Source organism: Sorex araneus, chromosome X, assembly GCF_027595985.1.
Source record: "Sorex araneus isolate mSorAra2 chromosome X, mSorAra2.pri, whole genome shotgun sequence".
Lineage (NCBI taxonomy): Eukaryota > Metazoa > Chordata > Mammalia > Eulipotyphla > Soricidae > Sorex > Sorex araneus.
The window spans coordinates 18,990,173-19,012,455 of NC_073313.1; the positions used below are offsets into that span (position 1 = coordinate 18,990,173).

Sequence of the window (22,283 nt, forward strand, 5' to 3'; positions counted from 1 at the left end):
GCCAGACCGGGTGCTTACAGCACCTCACCTGCAGCACGTCTGGTCAAACTCAAACTGCCCCGCCCTTGCTCCCACATATTTTTGTCTTATTGCTGCCCTGCTGCAGCTGGCAGCCAGCCCACCCTCCCACCCTCAGGGCTCTCACCAACAGCACCCAGCAGGCCCCTCAGAACATGTCCTGTACCCGAAGCGCCACCTATAGGAAAGGCCAACAAGGAGTGTATGACACCCGTCCCAGAGCCCTGTGGCCAGAGAACTGGCGCCGTGCTTTCCCACACCAATGCTGCTGACTTCGATGCTAGCGCTCTGAGCACTGGAAACACCACCTCTTGCTCGGGGTAGATGCTTTTCTTACAAACTCACAGATGGCAAAACTTTGCTTTGGCAGGCATCTTGGTTTCTGATTTTGGAGAACAATCAAAGGTTCCGTCTGGGTGGTACGGCAGCGTAGGCACACTAGCTGACCCCGTCCCGGTGATTCCAAAGGAAAGAGGGAATTTCCGGAGTTACAGTACTGAGCCAAGGCATTGTGACTTACCTGAGCTGATGCCAGTACACTCCCTGGCACCACGAACAGTCCCCAAGCCCCACCAAGACTCCCCCTCCCCTTCAGGAAAGCCGACAGCAAACTAATAAGGCTGGCTCAGACTCCGAAGAAACATCGAAAGGAAATTCCAAAGCTTTTGGCGGAGGCAACACTGTCTGGATAAGCAGCCTTTCAGCCTGACTGCCCTGAGCACTATGTGCGGTAGAATCTGTCGCTCAGCAAGAACCATACTCAGATTAGTGCATAATGACGCCTCATATATGGAATCGAGAGGACATGTGTGAGAGTAACAGCGTCCTTAAGAGTTTGGATGCTGGGGCCGGAGCGATAGCACAGCGGGTAGGGCACACGGCCTTGCACACGGCCGACGCAGGTTCCATCCCCGGAATCCCATATGGTCCCTAATTCCTGAGTGCAGAGGAAGGAATCACCCCTGTGCATAGCTGGGTGTGACCAAAAAACCAAAATAAATAAATAAATAAATAAATAAATAAATAAGAGTTCGGATGCTTCCTTTTCCTATCAAGTTTATGGAGTTTCTCACAGAGGGAAAACCATCTCTGAGAGATTCCTCAGTGGTTCCCCAAATATAGAAGAAATGGAGGTGACACGTACACCCAACAGCCCAGTCCCCACCCCCAGGTCCTTCCTCACCCGTTTTTTGGGGCCAGGCCAGGTATTGGTGCACGTGGCCAGGCAGTGTTACCTGTTCCAGCTCGTAGGCCTTGGCTTTGTCCTCGTCGCGGTCAGCGTTCTTGCGGTAGGCCATGGCCAGGCCCCACACGGCCAGGATGCTGTAGATGTTATCCCGCACCCAGGCATCCTTCTGCTCATGGCTGGCGGCCAGCAGCCCTGTGACAGGATTCTGTTAGAGAAGACACAGAAAGTCACTCCGCACTACCCCTCAGCTGGTACCCAGGTACCAGTGCTCACCCAAGGGGGCATGCACAGAGGCCTCGGGAGCCATGACTTCCAGTCCTTGCCCTGCCGACCACGTGATCTCAGGCAAGAAAAGACATGACTTGCCTGAGCTTCCGTTCCCTCCTGGCTTAACAAGAATGTTGACTACAAAACCTCGAAGGATCCTTCCAGGCTGAAGCTGGTATTCTTTTTGTTTTTCTTTTAAATAGTTTTTTAAGAACTATCTATGGTTTACAAAGTGATTGTAAGCTGAGGATGAGCATGTGAGATTGGTGATAGCTAATAACAAGAGGAACATTCTTCAAATCCTAGGCGTACCAGGAGGAGAGGCAAAGGGAAAGGGGAAGAACGGCTGGTGGGAGAAATAATAATGAAGAATTTCCCGAATCGCGTGAGAGAGGTTCCTGCACAGACTCATGAGCCCCAAAGGGCCACAAACAAAATGCACAAAACAATGCCAAGACACAGAGCAATCCAAATGTTAAAAGCAAAAGACAAAGACACCTCTGAAGCTGGTGTTCTCTTATTTATTTACTTATTTTGCTTTTTAGGTCACACCCAACAATGCTCTAAGGTTATTCCTGGCTCTGCACTCAGGAATTACTCCTGGTGGTGCTCAGGGGACCATATGCAATACCGGGGACTGAACCTGGGTTGGCCTCGTGCAAGGCAAATGCCCTCCGCACTATACTATCGCCCCAGCCCGAAGCAAGTGTTTCACAAATCTCAGACATCAAGTGGAGGAGCACTGACACGGAAAACCCCGGGCCAGCCCAATGCAGCACTTCTGCTGTGTGTGTGCGGAATCCTGCCTCATCTCTGCTCCAGGTACGTCATGCCCTTAAAGAGGAGGCACCGAGCAAGAGCTCATTTAGGACCCTATTCGCTATCTGATCATATTTGTTTTGGGAGTCACACCTGGTGGTGCTCAGGGCTTTTCCAGCCTCTGCACTCAGGATCATTCCTCAAAAACTCAGGGAACCATATGGGATATCGGAGATCGAACGTGGGTCAGTCACGTGCCAAACAAGCACCCTACCCATGGTACTATTGCTCTGCTCCCTGATCACCAGCATTTCAAAGGGCCGAGTCACTAAAAACCAGACCTTCATGTATTCCTCCATTCCTAGCAGCATTATTCCTAACACCCTCAATGTGAAAACCACCCCAATGTCCACCAGTGAGAAACAGTATTCAGCAGCAATGAGGAACGATACTGAAAAGCACCGCCCCAGGGGAAGCTGGGAAAGCTTATGCTAAGCAAGGGAGCCGCTCACCAAAGGCCACTTTTCATGATTTTCTTTCTGAGAATGTTCCGAATAGGTAAATCTAGTAGATAGTGGCTGTCCAGAAAGTAAGGGATGTGTGTGTGGGCGGGGGGGGGGGGGAGGCAGAAAAATTAGGAACTGAAGAGGACTAGCAGAATTTTCCTTTGGAGTGGGGGATGATGAAAATATTCTAGAATGAATTGTATGAAGTGCATGAGTCTGCAAATCTACCATGTTTTCAAGGCCCAGGAGACAGCACATGGCTTAGGCTGCATGTCTTACATGTGGCAGACCCTGGTCAATCTCCATTACCACTAAGATTCTCCGAACATCTCGAGAGGCTCCCAAGTACCACTGGGGTGGCCTGTGTGGTCCCTGACACCACAGGGACCAAGTGACACCTCCAGGCTCTCACTTTGAACTGTGGTCCCATTGGCCAGATATTGCCAGGAGTGGCCCCTGGGCCTTGAGCACCATGTTGGAAGTTCTGCTTACAAAAATGAACAAAAAATAAATTGAGGGGCCGGAGCAATAGCTCAGTGGGTAGGGCGTTCGCCTTGCACGCGGCCGACCCGTGTTCAATCCCTGGCATCCCATATGGTCCCCCAAGCACCGCCAGGAGCAATTGCTGAGTGCAAAGCCAGGAGTAACCCCTGAGCATCGCTGGGTGTGACCCAAAAAGAAAAAAAAATAAATTGCATACTTTAAAGAGATAAATTGTATGGTTATTAAATTATTTCAATGATGCTACTCGATATTTCTTTAAAAAATAAGGGTCTAGGGTCTGGAGTAATCTACAGCAGATATTGCAGTGCCTTGAATGCGACAGACCCAGGTTCAATCCCCAACACCACATATGTTCCCCCAAGCACCACTAGGAATGATCTCTGAACACAAAGCCAGAAGTAAGCCCCAAACATCACCAGGGGTAGCCCCTCCAGAAACAAAAATAAATAACAGTCCAAATAGGGGCAGGGTGGTAATTCAGTGGTGGAGGATATGCCTGGAGTGTGTGAGGCTCCAAGTTCAATCCCAAACACTGCATGGTCCCACCAAGCACTACTGGTGTGGCCCTACTTGGCCCCAAGCACCAATGGATGTAGAGCACATTAAAATTAATTTTTAAAAGGACATTCCAAATAAATCTGCACCTGGTAATAAAATGGATGATAGGAAAAAATGCAAAGTCTCTATTGATCTTTCCTGTAAATAAGCAAAGAAATATGTATCCAATCAAATATATTATGGCAATCAGAGCCTAGTCAATTTTAAATATATAAATTATTCAAAAGGACACCAAATTACTTACAAAAGGGCTCAAGAAAAACACTGTTGGGTACTTTCAAAGTGATAGTGACAAGGTATTTGGGTAAAAATAATTGGTTCCGTTTCAAATAGTCCCACCTAAGGAATGAAAAGTTTGACTTTCTCCTTTAATAAAAAAAAAAACAGCTAAAACCTCACAGATCCTGCCTTCAGGGACAACAGCATTCTGTGTCCTGACATAGTTCTTCAGACAACAACTAGAATCAATGCTATTAAAGTCAATAGGAATTGAAGTCGGGGAATGTCTGAGTGAAGGAACAAGTCTTAATCCAATCATGAATTACCAATACCCTCCCTCCCTCCTTCCCTCCCTTCCTCCCTCTCTCTCTCCCTCCCTTCCTCCCTTCCTCCCTCTGTCTCTCCCTCCCTCCCTCCCTCCCTCCCTCCCTCCCTCCCTCCCTTCCTTTTTTTTTTTTGCGGGGAGGTTTTTGAGTCACATCTGGCGATGCACAGGGGTTACTCCTGGCTCGTGCACTCAGGAATTACTACTGGCGGTGCTCGGGGGACCATATGGGATGCTGGGAATTGAACCCGGGTCCACCGCACCCGCATGCAAGGCAAACAACGCCCTACTCGCTGTGCTATTGCTCCAGCTCCACTGGCACTCTTTCTTAAAAACGCACCAACCACATGTAACGAGCCTTCTGAGGTTGGTTGCTTAATCCCAGGGCAAGAAATCATCAGTGGATCCAGAGACAGCACTCAGCTCCTTCCTGGGGTACCCACCAACCACGAGTCCACAGAAACAAACAGACTTCCCATAACATAGCAGTGACCATATTTTGTGAGTCTCTGTCCTGTTAACAGAAAGTTGCCTCTTGGCTGCTTCTTTGTGGGCACAAACAGCTAAAATGGACCTGATCATCTTTAGCCAGAGCTAGACTACCTATCTGAACCCACATTCCACTACAGACAAATATTTCTGAGGATCCCTCCATTCAAAAATGCATAGACAAGCCAACTTAAATTAGGCTCCTCCTGCTCTCAGGAAAAAGGAACTTACAGGCTATGAGTCTGGAGCTCCCCAAGGTATGTTAGAATGGGGTCACTGGATGGTAATCAGGCCATGAGGGCAGAGCTTGTGTGAATGGGATTAGCATCCTATAAGAGGCTGTTAGTTCGTTCTCTTTCTGCCACGTGGATTCAAGTCAGTGGCCTTCAACCTAGAAGACAGACTCTCACCAGAACCTCACCATGGCAGCACCCCGATCCCTGCATTCTGATGTCCCTGTCTCTGGGAGAGTAAGATGTGTCAGTACAGCCACTCAAGCTGACCAAGACGTTTCCAAGTCTACAAAAACGATGGCTTTTCCTTTCTTGCACTAGAAGAAAATGTGAGAGGTTCCATTTTTGACGCGATTCATAAACACTAAAATGGCCAGAGGTTGGGAGACCCTCTGCTCCCCGGTTTGCTGGCCCTTCTAAGGATGTTCCAGTGGTTTCATCTTCGAGTTGTTCCTGTTAGAGATGGTTTTGCTGCCTCATCTTGAGTTCTCACTCCCTGATTTTCAGAACCATCTCTCTCTCACTCTCTCTCTCTCTCTCTCTCGCTCTCATTTCTTTCATTGATCTTGACTGTTGGTAATGTCAGTAACATGAGCAGCAAAAAGAAATACCAAGGATTTAATGTTTCACATATTCAACATAATCCCATAGTGTCAATTAATCTGCGAGAATAGAAATTTGAAAGCTATTAGAATTTTGTTAACATAAACTCTTCACGTGCAAAACTAAAATACAGTATTTCTGAATGGGATAAAAACATATAATCCTGACCCATACTTAAGGAAATCTGACAACTTTCTCGACCAGTTATTTTAGAAAGCTACATCATTGAAAGACTGAACCCTAAACTCTGACTATGGAATTAACTTAACTATTGGCAAGAATGCCGAAGTGGAGAATAGGATGTGCATGGCAACTTTTAATGAAATTATGTAAAGCCTTCGCAGTATAATATTTTATTTAGCGATAGCACAGCGGTTGGGCTTTCGCCTTTCACGCAGCCAACCTGGGTTCGATTCCTCCGCCCCTCTCGGAGAGCCCGGCAAGCTACTGAGAGTATCGAGCCTGCACGGCAGAGCCTGGCAAGCTACCCGTGTGTATTGGATATGCCAAAAACAGTAACAATAAGTCTCTCAATGAGAGACGTTACTGGTGCCCGCTCGAACAAATCAATGAGCAACGGGATGACAGTGACAGTGACAGTGTCCAGAAGTATTAAGAATGTAAAGCATTTGTATTCTAATTTTTTTAATTTTTAAAATTATTAACACACACAAAAAACAAGCAAGTGGAGAGCAGCTAATTTTATTGAATCACCTTGAGACACACAGTTACAAAGCTGTTCATGATAGTGTTTCAGTCATACAATGTTCCAACACCTGTCCCTTCATCCATTGCACATTTGCCATTTCCCACCACCAGTGTCCCCAGTTTCCCTCTTGCTGTCCCCACCTGTCTGCTTCTACGGTAGGCACTTTTCTTTTTCTCTCTCTCAGCACTTAGTTCTTGTCCAGAGTGATCATTTCCAGCTATTGTCATAGTGGTCCCTTCTCTATCCTAACTGCACTCCCTCCCCACAACTTGGAGCAAGATTCCAACTGTGGACCCATCCTCCTGGTCCCTGTTTCTACTGTCCTTGAGTATTAGTCTCATACTGTGTTCTTGTTTTATATCCTACAAATGAGTGCAATCATTCTATGCCCATCCCTCTCCCTCTGACTCCTTTTACTCAGCATTTTACTCTTCATGTCCATCTATTTATAAGCGAATTTCATTTTTCCTGTATAGTATTCCTTTGTGTAGATGTACCACAGTTTCTTTATCTACTCGTCTGTTATTTCCAAACTCTGGCTCTTGTGTACTGTGCTTCAATGAACATAGAAGTGCTGATGGCATTTCTGCTATGTGTTTTTGGGCTGGGTCTGTGGTACTGCAGGGTCATAAGCAAGTTCAATTTCTAGGTTTTTAAGGAATGCCCATATTGTTTCCCAAAAAGGCTAAACCAATCGGCACCCACCAATAATGCATGAGAGTTCCTTTCTCATTGCATCTGTGCCAGCACTGGTTGTTCTTGCTCTTTCGGATGTGTGCCAGTCTCTGTGGTGTGAGATGATATCTCATTGTTGTTTTTATTTGCATCCCCCTGATGATTAGTGATGTAGAGCATTTTCATCAACCTGTTGGCCATTTGTATTTCATCTTTGAGGAAGTTTCTGTTTATTTATTTTCCTCACTTTTTGATGGAGTTGGATTTCTTTTGTGGAGTTATACCAGTGCCTTGTATATCTTTGATATTAACCCCTTGTCAGATGGGTATTGGGTAAATAACTTTTCACATTCTGTGGGCTGTCTCTGTATCTTGGTCACTGTTGAACCACGTCTCTTTGTGGGTAAGGGACAACAGGCCTCTAGAGCTGGTGGAATTTTGCAAGCAGGGGATTGCTGACAGCAGAAAGAACACAAATTTATCCAGGCCCAATTAAAGGCCCCACAAGGATCATTCTAACATGTGCTGCCTTTTAATTATTGAGAAATACAGTTTGATGATATCCATACCCACATGTAACCTACAAGGTATCTAAGGTGTCAGAATGTCCTGCCACCAAGTGAGCATCAGAATGACACCCCCACAGGGGGTGGGGGGGGGACTCAAGGAGTTCATTTGTAGCAAGCATTTTGCATTGTGTCTGGCACAAATCAGGGCTCAACAACTGCTAACTCCACTGACAGAACTGACCTAGTAGTTTCATTCACATTAGTTCTTTTCTCATATGAAACATTTCAGGAAATCAGCTGGTAGTGCTTGGGTTCGATTAGCCAGAAATACATACATAACCTCCCAGCACTGCCATCCCCCCAGCCCCCAAACAAAAGAGCTCTGTACAATCTGACATGTTAAAAGCCTCAGGCATTTTAAAAATAATCTTGCAAATGAAAGCTCCAGACTGAGTTACAACAACCTCCCGCTTTACGTAAGGAGACCACAAGTGTGCAATTCTTACTTTCAAGTGCTGCCTTTTCTCCCAACTGCTGCTTATTAGATATCCCCGCTTGGGTTTACAAATAATGCACAAGCTGCAAGCTGCCCTGGGCCTAGGCATTTGCACCATCTCACGTGACTAAATAACGGCCTGAAGGGGAATAAAGTGATTCAAGAGTCAAGCTTTACAGACATCCACTTCCTCTCGGCTTTGTTCCAGCCTCGCTCCAGATTCCAGTGCTCATCTTTCTTTTTTTCTGGGGTAAGGGGGTTTGGGGGATAAGGAGGTTTGGGGTCACATCTGGTGGTGCTCAGGGCTTGCTGCTGGCTCTCTGTTCAGGGATCACGCCTGGTTATGCCCCAGGGCCCATCTGCAGTGCCAGGGATTGAACAGGGTCCTCTCTGTACATAGCTCTCTGGCTCCTGCCCCATCTCTGCTCATCTTAAGTCTTTCAAAATGTACAATTTTAGGTCCCTTAACACCAACAGAAATGGTTTTACCACCCTCTGAAGAGATCTTAATTTTTTGCCTCTCTTGCCTTTTGCTAGCAAAGAGGGGGTATTCTTGAGATGGCTAAGGACTGGCACTTTGGAAACTTACAGAATACATTTGTTTGGTAGAGGGTGTCAGTATCCTCCTGGAGAGTGCCTGAAGTCTGAGATGTCGAGGGATTATCTGCATAAGCTTCTTTTTTTTTTCTTTTTGGGTCACACCTGGCAATGCACAGGGGTTACTCCTGGCTCATGCACTCAGGAATTACTCCTGGCAGTGCTCAGGGGACCATATGGGATGCTGGGAATCAAACCCGGGTCGGCTGCGTGCAAGGCAAACGCCCTACCCACCGTGCTATCGCTTCAGCCCCCTGCATAAGCTTCTTGTCATACACAAGGAGTTCTGATTTTGTATACAGTTGAACTGATCAAGACGACTGTGTCTGTAACTAGTTTAAGAAATCATTTCCAACCTGGTTGGAGAATAACATATGCCCAAAGGTAACAGAAACTGGGAACTGCTCTTCAGCAGAAAGCTTACCCTAAGGGGATGAGGCGGCAGGGGGAGGACAGTGGGAAAATCATGGAGGGCGTGGTAGGTTTATGTATGAAATCCTACTGCCAACAGTTGTGCTTATTAGATTTCCAGAGTATTTTTTAAAAAATTTTAAACCAGGGTACTTGAAATTTTTAAAAATTAAGTCAAAAATATTGTGACTTAATTTTTTTTTTTTGCTTTTTGGGTCACACCTGGCGATGCACAAGGGTTACTCCTGGCTCTGCACTCAGGAATCACCCCCGGCGGTGCTCAGGGGACCATATGGGATGCTGGGAATCGAACCCAGGTCAGCCGCGTGCAAGGCAAACGCCCTACCCTCTGTGCTATCGCTCCAGCCCCTTGACTTAACCTTTACAGCTTTGCTTTTTTATCTTTGGATTTTTATTCCCTTTGGAATTTACTGTATATTGCCAGAAAAGAGAAATTTCTTTCTCTTTTTCCTCTGTACAGCAAGGTAATTGCTTTTGTATTTTTTTGGAATTAAACAATCTTACCTTTTCTGTTTCTGAGGATTTTATTCTTTCCTCCTGGACTACTGCCCTGCCAGTATCAGACAATGTTAATCACTATAGACTTGGAAGTGTTGAAATCTGGTAAGGCACTTTTTCCTGCCTGGCACTGAAACTGAGTCTTGGCTACTAGGCCCCTCACAACGGCTCAATCTGAGGAAGGAATGAGTCGGGTTTCTTAACGCGCTTGACTTTAAAGATCTGTTCACGATTCACTGTCACTGTCATCCCATTGTTCATCAATTTGCTTGAGTGGGCACCAGTAACATCTCCATTGTGAGACTTGTTACTGTTTTCTGGCATATCGAATACACCATGAGGAGCTTGCCAGGCTCTGCCGTGTGGGCAGGATACTCTCCGTAGCTTGCAGGGCTCTCCGAGAGGGACGGAGGAATTGGAACCCGGGTCGCCTGTGTGCAAGGTAAACGCCCTACCCGCTGTGCTATTGATCCAGCCCCTTTAAAGATATGGCTTCTAATCTTTCCCTAATGCAGAAGCTACATGTTAATACAGTTAAAAAAACATAATCCCTTCATGTATAAGCAAATTTCATGACATCATTTTTCCTAACAGCTGCGTAGTGTTCCATTATGTAGATGTACCATAGGTTGTTTTGTTTGTTTGTTTTCTTTATTTTTTTAATCCACTCATCTGTTCTCAGGCACTTGGGTTGCTTCCAGATTCTGGCTATTGTGAATAGTACTGCAATGAACATAGGAGTGCAAATGGGTACAAATGGGTTTTCTGCATTAGATCACTCTGAACAAAACCTGAGTGCTGAAAGGAGGTAAAGTGATATGTATGATACCCTTTGAGTAACAGTACCGCAAATCACAGTGCCTCAAAGGAAAATGAGAGAGGGAGGAGGGAGAGAGATAGGAGGGAGGAAGGAAAGAAAGGAGAGAGAGAGAGAGAGGTGTCTGCTATAGAGGCAGGCTATGGATGGGGTGGGGGATGACAGGAGGGCGGGAGGTAAACTGGGGACATTGGTGGTGGGAAATGTGCACTGGTGAAGGGATGGATGGGTGCTGGAACATTGTATGACTGAAACTCAATCATGAACAACTTTGTAATTGTATATCTCATGGTGATTCAATTTAAAAAATCCTATAAAATGTTCTTAAAATTTTAAAAATAACTTTAAAATATCCTTTCTTAGGGGCTGGAGTGATAAGGGCGTTTGCCTTGCATGCGGCCAACCCGGGTTCGATTCCCAGCATCCCATATGGTCCCCTGAGCACCACCAGGAGTAATTCCTGAGTGCAGAGCCAGAGTAACCCCTGTGCATCACCACGTGTGACCCAAAAAAGCAATATATATATATATATACATATATATCCCTCATTATTAGGATAATAAAATTGTTTCAAACACCACGTTTGCTAAGAGCGGTTGGGTGGAGGGTGTTGGGACCATACTTGGCAGTACTCAGGGCTTACTCCCCACTCTGTGCTCAGGGATCACTCTTGGTGGTGCTCAGGGACTCTGCAGTGCCAGGGATCAAATCAGGGCTGGCTGCATGCAAGGCAAGTGTCTCAACCTTTGTACCATCAATCCAGCCCTAAGAGGTGCTTTAAAAAATGTTAGAGATGATGAATTTTATCAGCACCTATAATGCTTTTCTAGATCTGTTGAAATGGTCACATTATTTTTCTTTCTTTTTTTGTTTTTAAATACAAGAATGTTGTACATGGAGGTTTTTAGGAAGGGGGAGGGGGAGAGAAAGTGAGAGAGAGTAATGCACTCAAGAAACATGGGTTTCTCCAAGGGTGCAGGGAGCCCCTATATACACCCCAGCATTCGCTATGGAAGCATTAAAGTACACATCTTAAGAGGGGAGATACGGGTGTCACATGTGCTCAGCTATGTGGGCACAAGTAGCACATGAGCTCAGGTAGCATATGCACCCACGCTCTTTTTCTCCTTTAAAATATTAACGTGGTTCTTGGGTCAGAGATAGCACAGCAGCGCTTCTCTTCATGCAGCCACTCTGTGTTTGACCTCTGGTACACCATATGGTCCCCTGAGCACCACCAGGAATGATTCCTGAGTGCAGAGCCAGAAATAACCCCTGAGCATCATTATATATATATATATATTAATGTGGGAAATGATATTAACAGATTTTCTTACTAGTAAATTACTTTGTATTTCTGAGATAAACACCGCCTGGTCATAACATGGTTATTATATACTGCTGAATTCCTTTTATATTTAACTTTGTATTTTTGCTTCAATATTCATGAGGAATTGAAAGCTATGCTTGGAGTATCACGTTTCACTCAAGTGAGAGAAGGAATCCGGAGTTCTGACCTCCGTCAACGATCAAGAATCAGGGACGCTGTATCATTTGCCAAGGCGTCAAAAATCAGATGAGCTGGACATGTAATGCGATTCAGAGACAACCGCTGGACTAGAGCTGTTACCGACTGGATTCCACGGGACATCAAAAGACCGCGTGGCCGCCCACCAATGAGATGGTCAGACTTCTTCGTCAAAACCCTGAACGAACGGTTTGAGGCTCTTCCTGTTCCTGGAGCTAGCAGATACCACTGGGCTACACTAGCATGTGACAGGGACAAATGGAGATGTTACTGGCACCCGCTCGAGCAAATTGAAGATCAATGGGATGACAAGTGATACAAGTGATTCATGAGTGAACTTCCATAAATATTATTTTATTATGCTTTGTTTGACCAGGATAGTTCAGAACATCGGCCATATAAAAGAGACTAGGAATTAACTCATTTATCTTTTATTCAGAATAATTTATTTCAAATAGAATTCCTTTTTATTGGTGCTGGGGGGATGACAACTCCTAGAGATGCTCAGGGGCTACTCCTGGCTCTGTGCTCAGTGTTGAAACATGACCCACATGTGTTGCCAGGTTTGGAACCAGGGTCCAGTGCCTTACTCCCTGTACTATTTCACTGACCCAAGCTAGGATTACTTCTTAATCCTTGGTCTTTTGCCCAGTTCATTGTAATCCCTGGGCAAAACCCCAGCTTGGTTGTCTGATTCTGCCAATTCTGAGGGTACGCCTGTGTCGCTTAATGTGTCAGGGGGAAAAACATTAGCCAAACTGATTGAGCTCAGTTAGGATGAATGCACACGTTGGTGCCGTTGGACTGTCTGCTAGAACTAGCCTCTGGCTTGCCATTCTGTCTCCTAACATGCCGCTTCATGCCTTCACTCTTCGGCCTCCACTAACTTTCCCATCTTCACTCTCGGCTGATGACTATGTCGTGTTTCACGGAAATGATTGAAAGAAAGAAGGAAATGATTGAAAGAGAAGAAGGGTGCCCTTACACCCTTCCTTCGTGTTTTCAGGGAGTAAGGATCTCCCTGAAAGGGAAGATCTCAGCCCTCCCACCCCACCCCATCCACCCGGCTCAGATAATGCCACTCCATCTCCTCTCAAGGACTCAAGAACTTTGTCCCATAAATTCTCACTCTGCCTTCCCCCAGTCTTCCTTGATGGCTCCTCCAAGCTCTTCTTCTTCTTCTTCTTTTTTACAATTTAATGAGCACAGTGGGTAGGGTATTTGCCTTGCACGTGGCCGACCCAGGTTCGATTCCTCTGTCCCTCTCTGAGAGCCCGGCAAGCTACCAAAAGTATCTCACTCACACAGCAGAGCCTGGCAAACTACCGTGGTGTATTCAATATGCCAAAAACAGTAACAACAAGTCTCACAACGGAGATGTTACTGGTGCCCACTCGAGCAAATCGATGAGCAACAGGATGACAGTGATACAGAAAACAGTGAATTTAATGAATAGCAGAGTTAAAATTTAAATTGTGGATAAAAACTAAACAAACATATAAAGTAAAAGGATATGAAGTATCTTTATAAGTTAAACTTATTAAGTCTTGCTTTCAAGAATCACGCCTTTGGTATGATCAGCTAATCAAGATCAGCTACATTTTATCCTATGTTACCTGCATTTAAAATTTTTTTTCTTTTCTTAAATTTTTTTTTATTAGAGAATCACTGAGAGGTACAGTTACAGACTTACAAACTTTCGTGCTCGCGTTTCAGTCATACAATGGTCGAGTGCCCATCCCTCCACCAGTGCTCATTTTCCATCACCAATGGTCCCAGCGTCCCTCTCCATCCCACTCCGTCCTTCCGCCACCCCGTCTCTGTGGCAAGGCATTCCCTTTTGCTCGTTTTCTGAGGCAAACTCCTCTTTGATCACCACTTCCATTGTGTCTACACTCGCACCAGTGATGTCATCCAGTCTCGCAGCCTTTAAACATCACACATAAACAGATAACAACCCAGCCCTGACTTCTATTAGATGTCTAATGCACCTCAAACTTAACAATCCTGGTTTTCTTTCCTCCCCAGATTCACTCATCTAGTAAGCCACAATTCTATCCTACCAGTTGTTCAAGTTCATAACCTGGGAGTTTCTCTTGACTGTCCCTTTCCCCAGACACCTTAAACCCAATCCACCAATGAGTTCTGTTCTCTAGCTTTAAAGTTCCCCTCCGCTTTCACAGCTCCGAGTTGTCTCCATTGCAGCCACCCTGTGTGAACCATTATCTCTCAAGGCAGATCCTCCTAACTGACCAGTCTTCCAGACATGCAGCGATTCTTGAAAATTATTCAGATGATATCACCCATCTGTTCAAAACCCTCTCATGGCTTCTTCCCACTCAGACTATAAACCTACCACTTTTTTCACTTTCAGAGATGAATGAATAAATAACTGGGCCTCATCTGTAAACTTATCTTGAATTCAGACTTTTTTTTTATCTTGGTTTTATTTTGGGGCCACACCCAGCGATGCTCAGGATTTACTCCTGGCTCTGCACTTAGGGATCACTTTGGGCAGGCTCGGAGGGCCTACAGGATGCCAGGGATCAAACCAGGGTCAAGTGCATGCAAGACAAGCGCCTTACCTGCTGTACTATCTCTCCACACCCTCATTTTCAAATTTACTTCCCCAAATTATTCATACCATTTTTCCACCTTTTTGGTTTTGGGTCAGCAATGTCCAGCGGTTACTCTGGCACTGCACTCAGTAATTACTACTGGCAGTGCTCAGGGGGATGATATGGGATGCTGGGGATTGATCTCGGGTTGACCGTGTGCAAGGCAAGTGCCCTACTACTATACTACCTCACTTTTCACTTTCTCCTAATATTATGTATTTGCTCCTCCTCCCTTGCTCCCATCAACTCTGACATTTACCTAATAATCTTTAGTTTTTAAAAGTCCTATGTGATCTTAATTGCTGCTCTTATTTTTATTCCCTTATATTTTCTTGAGTGCATTCTGCCATTCTTTTCTCAATCTTAGAAAAGACTTTTTAAAATCTTTCTTCCTTTCTAACATATTCATTTCGGGATATGAATTTCTCTTTGAATCTCACTTTAGCTATATCAACACTGTATCACTGTATCACTGTCATCCCGTTGTTCATCGATTTGCTCGAGCGGGCACCAGTAGAGTCTCCATTCATCCCTGTCTCGTGCTAGTGTACCCTGATAGCATATTGAGGGCTCTTTCAGGATCAGGGGAATGAGGACCATCGTTGTTACTGTTTTTGGCATATCAAGTATGCAATGGGTAGCTTGCCAGGCTCTGTAGTGCAGGCGGGATACACTCGATAGCCTGCTGGGCTCTCTGAGAGGGATATATCATATAAATTCATATTTGCAACGATTTTGTTATATTCAGTTCTAAATCATTTTCGTTATAACCTCTTAGATCCATGACATCATCTATTCAAGCTAGAGTCAGAAGTGGGTTCAGTAAGATTCCAAACGTATCTGGGGGGGGCATAAGCAGTTGTTTAATATTGCTTTCTAATTTTCTTGCATTTTTTGACTAAACAAATTATGATGGGTGTAAAGTTTATTCTTCGGTATTTTTCGAGACTTCCTCGGTATTCTAATTTGTGATCAATTTTTGAAAAATATACTCTGCAGAGTTGAAGCAAATAGTTTCTGCTGGTTGTCTGCAGAGGTATAATACGTACACTTGACTGAGCTTGTTTCTTATGTGCTCAGATTTCTGTGTTGCGATTACTTCTCTTCTTCATCAACAAACATCTACGAGGGGAGTTAAAAAGCACTCCCACTGTCCAGCCAGGGAGATGAGAGCTCAATAGACTAGAGCGCAAGCAGGAGCCCTGACTTCACTCTCCAGAGCCCTATGGTTTCCTGAGTACTGAGCTGGGAGCAACCCTTGAATCCTTAGCTGGGAGTGATCCCTGAGCACCTCCAAAGTGTGGCCCCAAACCCAAAGCAACAAACAAAAAACCTGCCCCTGTGATTATAGATTTTTTTTAAAACTTCTACAGTTATAAGTTTTGCTTTATATACTTTGGCCAAGCTTTGCTTCGTACACTTTGAAGCTATGTTGTTACTGTTCTCTGATGTATAAATTACTTTATTTTCCAAATAGAAGTGAGGCCAGAAACAAAAATTGCTAAACTTTCTTTTTCTTTTTTTTTTTTGCTTCTGGGCCACACCTGGCGGAGCTTACTCCTGGCTTGACACTCAGATTAGGGATCACTCCTGGGAGGGTTTAGGGAACCATAAGGATGCCAGGGATCGAATCAGGTTCAGCCACACACAAAGCAAGCATCCTACCTGCTGTATTATCTCTTTAACCCTAGTGCTCTGTTTTAAAAGCATTCCAAGTGCAGTGCATGGTATTACAATTAAGCTTCAGTGGCTGAGGAAGAATGATTCACAGCTTCATAACCAGCTAAAACTTGATGTTTATTTTGTGGCAAATCCATTTAATAGATTAAATGAAACTGTACTAAGAGGATTTGCAAGTTGTTGTTATGATAGAAATTATTGTGGCTCTTTGTGTTAACAACTACTAGAGCAAAGAGACTTGAAACGTGGATGAAATGAAGCTTCTTCTTACACAGCTACCAGACATTTCCCTGGGACTGTGGAACTTGTCAGGGTACTGCATTTCCTGCCACTGTAATGTCCCAAATATCCCTCACCCTGTGCCCAAATTTTCATCTTCAAAATGGCATCAGAACCAATACTACAGTTCCTCATATACGCAATGCTGCTTAAGAGCTGGTTTATTGATTTAGGAAGAACTCCGTTTCAAATACATTTTCTACCCTTTAAAAATAAATAAATTGGTTTGTTTTCTGGTGAATTATGCACTTAGCATCTAGTAATGGCATTTGTAATCTCTAATAATATAATTTTTAACACTCAAAAATGTATTTAGATATTAGCATGACTATGCCAATTCTATTTGGTTAGTATTTGTTTAACATAGCTTCTTCCACTGAATTACTTTCAACCTTTCAGTATCCTTTGTTCTAGGTTTTGTCTATCTTTAAAATGAATATTTTAAATAACTTACAGGGCCAGATAGTGCAGAGATTAGAACATTTCTTTGCATGCTGGCTGACCCCAGTTAGATCCTTGGCCCAGATGATCCCCTATACACCACCAGGAGTCATACCTGAGCACAGAGCCAGGAGTAAGCCCTGAGCACTGCTGGATGTGCCCGCCCTTTTAAATAATTGCCTCTGTCTAATTAAGCACTGACATTGTGGCTACTAATATGGTTCTTATTTGTGTCTCCTAGTTTTAGCCTTTATTTTCATCTTTTGTTGTTTTTTACTTCTCTCTCCCCTTCGCTTTCCTACTCCTGGAGTCATCCAATTTTCTTTATTCCTCCATGTTTTCATAAAGTTATATATTGCACTTTTATCACTACACTTAAATATGAACTCCTCACTGAAAATATATACCAACACCACCCTTTTTAATGTGATAAGGGCCTCAGAAAGCTTCAGCTCCAGTCTCATTCCATTCTTCTGGCCTGCTAGTGTTGTCTAGACTTAATTATATCTCTTATAAATGTTCCCTCAAATTAGTCTTTATTCTTGCTATCTACTCCATATTCAATGCTTTAGTTATTCTTTTCTTCTCATTTTAAATTCCATGCCACTAAATAGGAATGCTGAATTACTGTCCTGGTGTCCTTTATCTGCTTTTCTGCAGGGGCAGGGAGAAGGTCCTCAAAGCCACAGAGCTTATACCCAGAGGTGCTAGGGGGATCAGACAGCACCCAGGAGAGAACTCAAGACCCCACACATGCAAGGCATGCACTGCACTTCCACTGAGTTATCTCCCCAACTCTTCTTTTATCTGCTCTTTATATCAAAAAATCTGCAGTTCCAATGAACATCGCCTTGAGTAGGATTATCCTTAGTTTCTTATCACCACTTTGAAATGAACAATTCACGAGCCTTCAAACACAGTTGATCTGGAAGAAAAGTATGTAGTTAGCACTTTTCCCCCATGTCAGAATGAACGTGGACATTTTTTAAGCTAATAAATATGTGTAGACTCCCTGGAACATATATTTTACTCTATATAAACAAAATCGAATCTGTAATAGGTCCCTGTACAAACACGGCTCTTTCCTTCTTTGATGTAAAGAGTCAAGTGATCTTTTGGTACGGGAGATATCTGGCAAATGCCTAATTTCAGTTCTGATTTTAGAGACAAGGCAAAGGAATTAGTTGACATGCGAGTTGATATGAACAAACTATTGCCTCTACCAGAAGAATGGCTGTGAGCTTGTTACGTTGAACACTGAGCAGTTCCTAACAAGTGAATGCAATGTAAATTTATCTCAGTTTATAAAGCAAGTCAGAAACAGAGTTCAGTGCTTGTACCATTTGACAGTGAAAAATGATTCATAAACATATTTGCACATAGCTAAAGGAGAAGGGGAGACATGGCATGAACTTTAGACACTACTAGTCCAGTTCATTTGTTTTTCATTGTGGAAAAATAGACACAACATTGCTCATTCTTCTTTTTTTTTGTGGTGCCAGAACATAAAAGGAACAAAACTGCCCAGTGCCCTGGGGCTCGTACTTTCACCACATCAGTGGGTGACGTCTTGTCACCCCCCAACATCAATGAGGTGCAGTACTGGGGTCAAAGGGATGGAGGGCAGAGCTCACACATGCAATGCCCATGTTCCAAGGCTGAGCCAGCATCCCGCCCAGAGTGCTCAGATGAGCTGTGTGAGGTCGATCAGAAAAGACGAGGCAGCTTTGAATGCTTGAGGGTGACACTGTCCAGGGGTGGGTCAGGCGGGCAAGAGCGGGATTCTGCCGCATGCAGATGGATGGGACTTGATAGCACTAAGATGCCTAGAAGATTCTGATTAACCAGAAGCTTGACAATGCAGCCAGGGAGGGAAACAGAGGGCAAACCTGTGGGCTTCTTATCAAACTACCCCCAAAACAAATACAACTAAAGGCTCAGCTTTTTCCCCCCTCTCTTCTCCCTCCCCACAACTTATTTTTTTAATCATTAAAATGTTGCGGGGGAAAGTCCAACACGGTAGCTTTGCTGCACCGAGAGAAAAGGCCATGCCTCTGCTCCCGAGGGGACGCCTGATCAATAGCTGGGCACCGGGCAGGCTCCGAGCGCGCACGGAAGCACTTGCTCCACAAGGCTTCAGGAGGGCCCTTCCCGGAGTCTGAAGCATGGACGGGTGGAAACGGAACAAATCTGCCCAGCTCCCTGGGCCTCATGCTCTCACCACATCGGTGGGCAATATCATGTCGCCCCCCCCCCCAAATCAGTGAGGCACAGTATTGGTGTCACCGGGCAGTACTGGTGTCACCCAGCACATGGGCTGGGTGTGAAGCGAGGCGTGCAGCCGCAGCGAAGGCCTCCCCAACCAGGGCAAGAGCACTGGCTCTGTCCGTTTGCAGAGTGGCACCCCGAGACACACAGGCACTCACTCTTCTTCACCAAACCTCCAGGGAGGCACAGATCAGCCCCATCCAACAGCTGAGGATAGGGGCTAAGAACGGGGAGCAAAGGATCTCTAGACCACTCAAAGTGGAAGCCAGCATTCAGATACTGGGGAGACACCAGACCCAGATGTCCTCAGTTCTGCTCCCAGCCCCTGTTGGGGCAAAGTCTGCAGGAAGCTCGCAAGGGGCCAGAGACGGCCTGTGTTCAGGCTGTGCTTCCCTCAGTGTGGCTGTTCTGACTGTGAGGTGGGAATGAGAATGCGCCGGATGAAGGGCTGCTGCTGCCCCAACCCACTTTCTTTCTTTTTTTTTTTTTTTTTTTTTTTTGCTTTTTGGTAACCACTAACCCAGCAATGCTCAGGGGTTACTCCTTGCGCTGCACTCAGGAATTACTCCCGGCAGTGCAGGGGGGACCATCTGAGATGCCGGGGGATCACGCCCAGGTCTGCCACGTGCAAGGCAAACGCCCAAACCTGCTGTCCTATTGCTGCAGCCCCGCAACTCACGTCCATGTGTATTCAGTCCCTTTCTGGAATCCAAGTGCTTCTAACTCACAAGCCTCTTCTGGTCCCGCAGTCCTCTGCCCACGCCTCACTGCACACAAGCATTTCTGATTCTTTGTAAGCCCAGAATCTGAGTTACCTGGCTTATCTGTGGCGGGCATGTAACTGGCCAAACTGAGGCTGCCTATCACAGCTGAAGATTGCCCACCTCCGCTGGAACTGGCTGAGAAAGGAAAACAGTCAATGGCTTGGGGGGCAGGGATGGTTCCCAACTTACCCTGTGGGCCTCTGAGCCTGGAATGCCTCTGCCTTCACTGAGGCTATAAATAGTGGCTGTTGACCAGGGACAAGCAACAGAGCTGGTCTTCACTAGGAATTCAAATAGTTCTGTTGTCTGAAGTGATGGGCCCCACATAACCTGAGCCCAGTTATCCAAAGCAGCAGGAGTCTCCAGGCCCCTGAGCACGTGGGCTGCTTCACAGGACCCCACGTACTTGGGAGCAGAAGACATGCCTTTGGGCTGACCTACATCAGTGACCGTTTGTGACGCAATGCAATTTGCCCATCTCTGTCATAAAAGCGCAAAGCGCGGCCAGAGCAAACCCTCAGGCCCCCCGAGGGGCAGGCCCCAGCTCAGGAGTGGCTGCGAACCCCAAGGGCTTCCCTTCTCGGGTCCAGAGCCCCCAAGCAGCGGGCTCACCCAAAAGGAAGAGTCCGTGTAAATGACACTTGGCACCCAGGAGTGCCTCTTTCCGTCTTGCATCCGCAACAGTGGTCAAATTTTTTTTGCCAGGTGCACAGCCCTTTGGCCCGCCTGTCCCAAGATGACGGGGTGGGAACGCTGGTGAGCCAGCGCGGGGTGGACTGAAAGAGGAAAACGGTATTTTTCAGTCTTGGGACACGAGAGGGACCTGGGTGGTGAGCCACGGAGGACAGATCCGGGTGGCTTCTTCTTACCTGGTAACACAGGATAGTCTGCTGCACCAGGCGCGCGTATCCGTCCAAGCGGACCCCGGAATTGCTCCGGCTCCTCATCTCTGGCGAGGAGCCCGGGGTCTCGGTGGTCGGGCCAGGAGGCCCAGGAGCAGCCGCGGCCCCGGCGGTGCCCGGGTTGGAGCCTGGCGGAAGGGGTCGGGAGTTAGTTTTTCAAAGGAGAGAATGGAAGTGTGAGGGCCGAGCGCCAGGTTCTGCGAGGCTGCAGGGGGCAGGGACGGGGCTGGCGCTGGCGCTGGGGCGGCCCCGCCTTGTCCAGACCCGCCTGGGCCCCGACGCTCAAGGGTTCGGGTCGGGGACGGGTGCAGAGAGAGGCCTCCAGATAAACGGGGAGAGCGGGGATCGCGGGGCGACGACGCCAGCACCGAGCCTTTTTCTTTTTTTGTCTTCGATCGCGGGAGCGGGGGGGCGGCGAGCGGGAGAATTCCGGGCCGGCCTCCAACCCCCCAATTTGGCCTTCCCTGCCCGCCGCGACCCGTCCCGGCCCCGCCCCCGGCCCCGCCCCCACGGCCGACCGAAACCCTCCGCGTCGCCGCTCGAGGCGGGGGGGGGGGGACTTCCAAGGGGGGATTGCGGGAGCCGCGGGGAACTGGCCCCAGGCGGCAACCGGTCTGCCTCCCGGAGTCCCGTCCCTCCCGATCCGCCGCCGACCCCCGATCTCCGCGGAGGTTGGAGACTCAGGCCTGGCCGGTGCCTAGGCCACCTGGACGCCCGGGACACGCCCCGGCCCCGCCCCGGCCTCGGAACGCCCCGCCCCGGCCTCGGACAGGCCCCGCCCCGTCCCCGCCCCCTGCCGGCCCCGTCCCCGCCCCCTGCCGGCCCCGGCCGGGTCCCCGAGCCGGGCTGGACGCGCCGAGCCGGGCCTGAGCATCCAGGTGAGGGCATCCTGGCTGCTCTCTCGCGTCTCCGCAGCGCTGTCGTGGAGCCCGGGAGGTGACGGAGGAGGCGGGCCGGCGGGGCGGAGGACCCGATCCCGGGCGCCGCACGGCGCAGAGGAGGTGCCCGGGATGTGGCGCCATCCCTCCGCAGAGGCGGGGGAAACCGGCGCGCTCTGGGGCCGCGTGCCCCTCACCCCCCCGCTCCCGGCTGCCCCGACACTGATTGCCCAGCGGGCGGGCCGCGACCGCCCCCCGCCCCGCGCGCTCCCGCCCGCCGTGCCTGCTGTTCATCTCATGCCAGCCTGCAACTTGGTGTCCCGGTTTTTTCATGGCCACCGTTTACCTGCAGTTTCCACGCCACACCCGACACCCCCGAAGTATGCATTTTCCACCCAAATCTCGTCATGTGTGTCCCGCCGGCCAGCTAGGGCTGACTTTCTGTGAGCACTTTGCTAGTTGGTGTCTATGTGGTTACTGTCGCTGGAGTCAATAAATAGATCCTCCCACCCATTCCTGCCC

The 22,283-nt window shown here is 47.2% G+C and overlaps 1 protein-coding gene across 1 annotated transcript in view; it reads right to left on the minus strand.

The window, feature by feature from the left end:
• PHKA2 (phosphorylase kinase regulatory subunit alpha 2) overlaps positions 1-21,616 on the minus strand; it is an 82,008-nt gene extending 60,392 nt beyond the window's left edge. The window contains exons 1-2 of the mRNA XM_004612221.2: positions 20,851-21,616; positions 1,254-1,412 (exon numbers count right to left, since the gene is read on the minus strand). Of these exons, the coding sequence (XP_004612278.1) occupies positions 1,254-1,412; positions 20,851-20,928 (237 nt within the window). The 5' untranslated portion in view covers positions 20,929-21,616. The remainder of the gene's footprint in view (positions 1-1,253; positions 1,413-20,850) is intronic.
• Between the last annotated feature and the right edge of the window lie 667 nt (positions 21,617-22,283).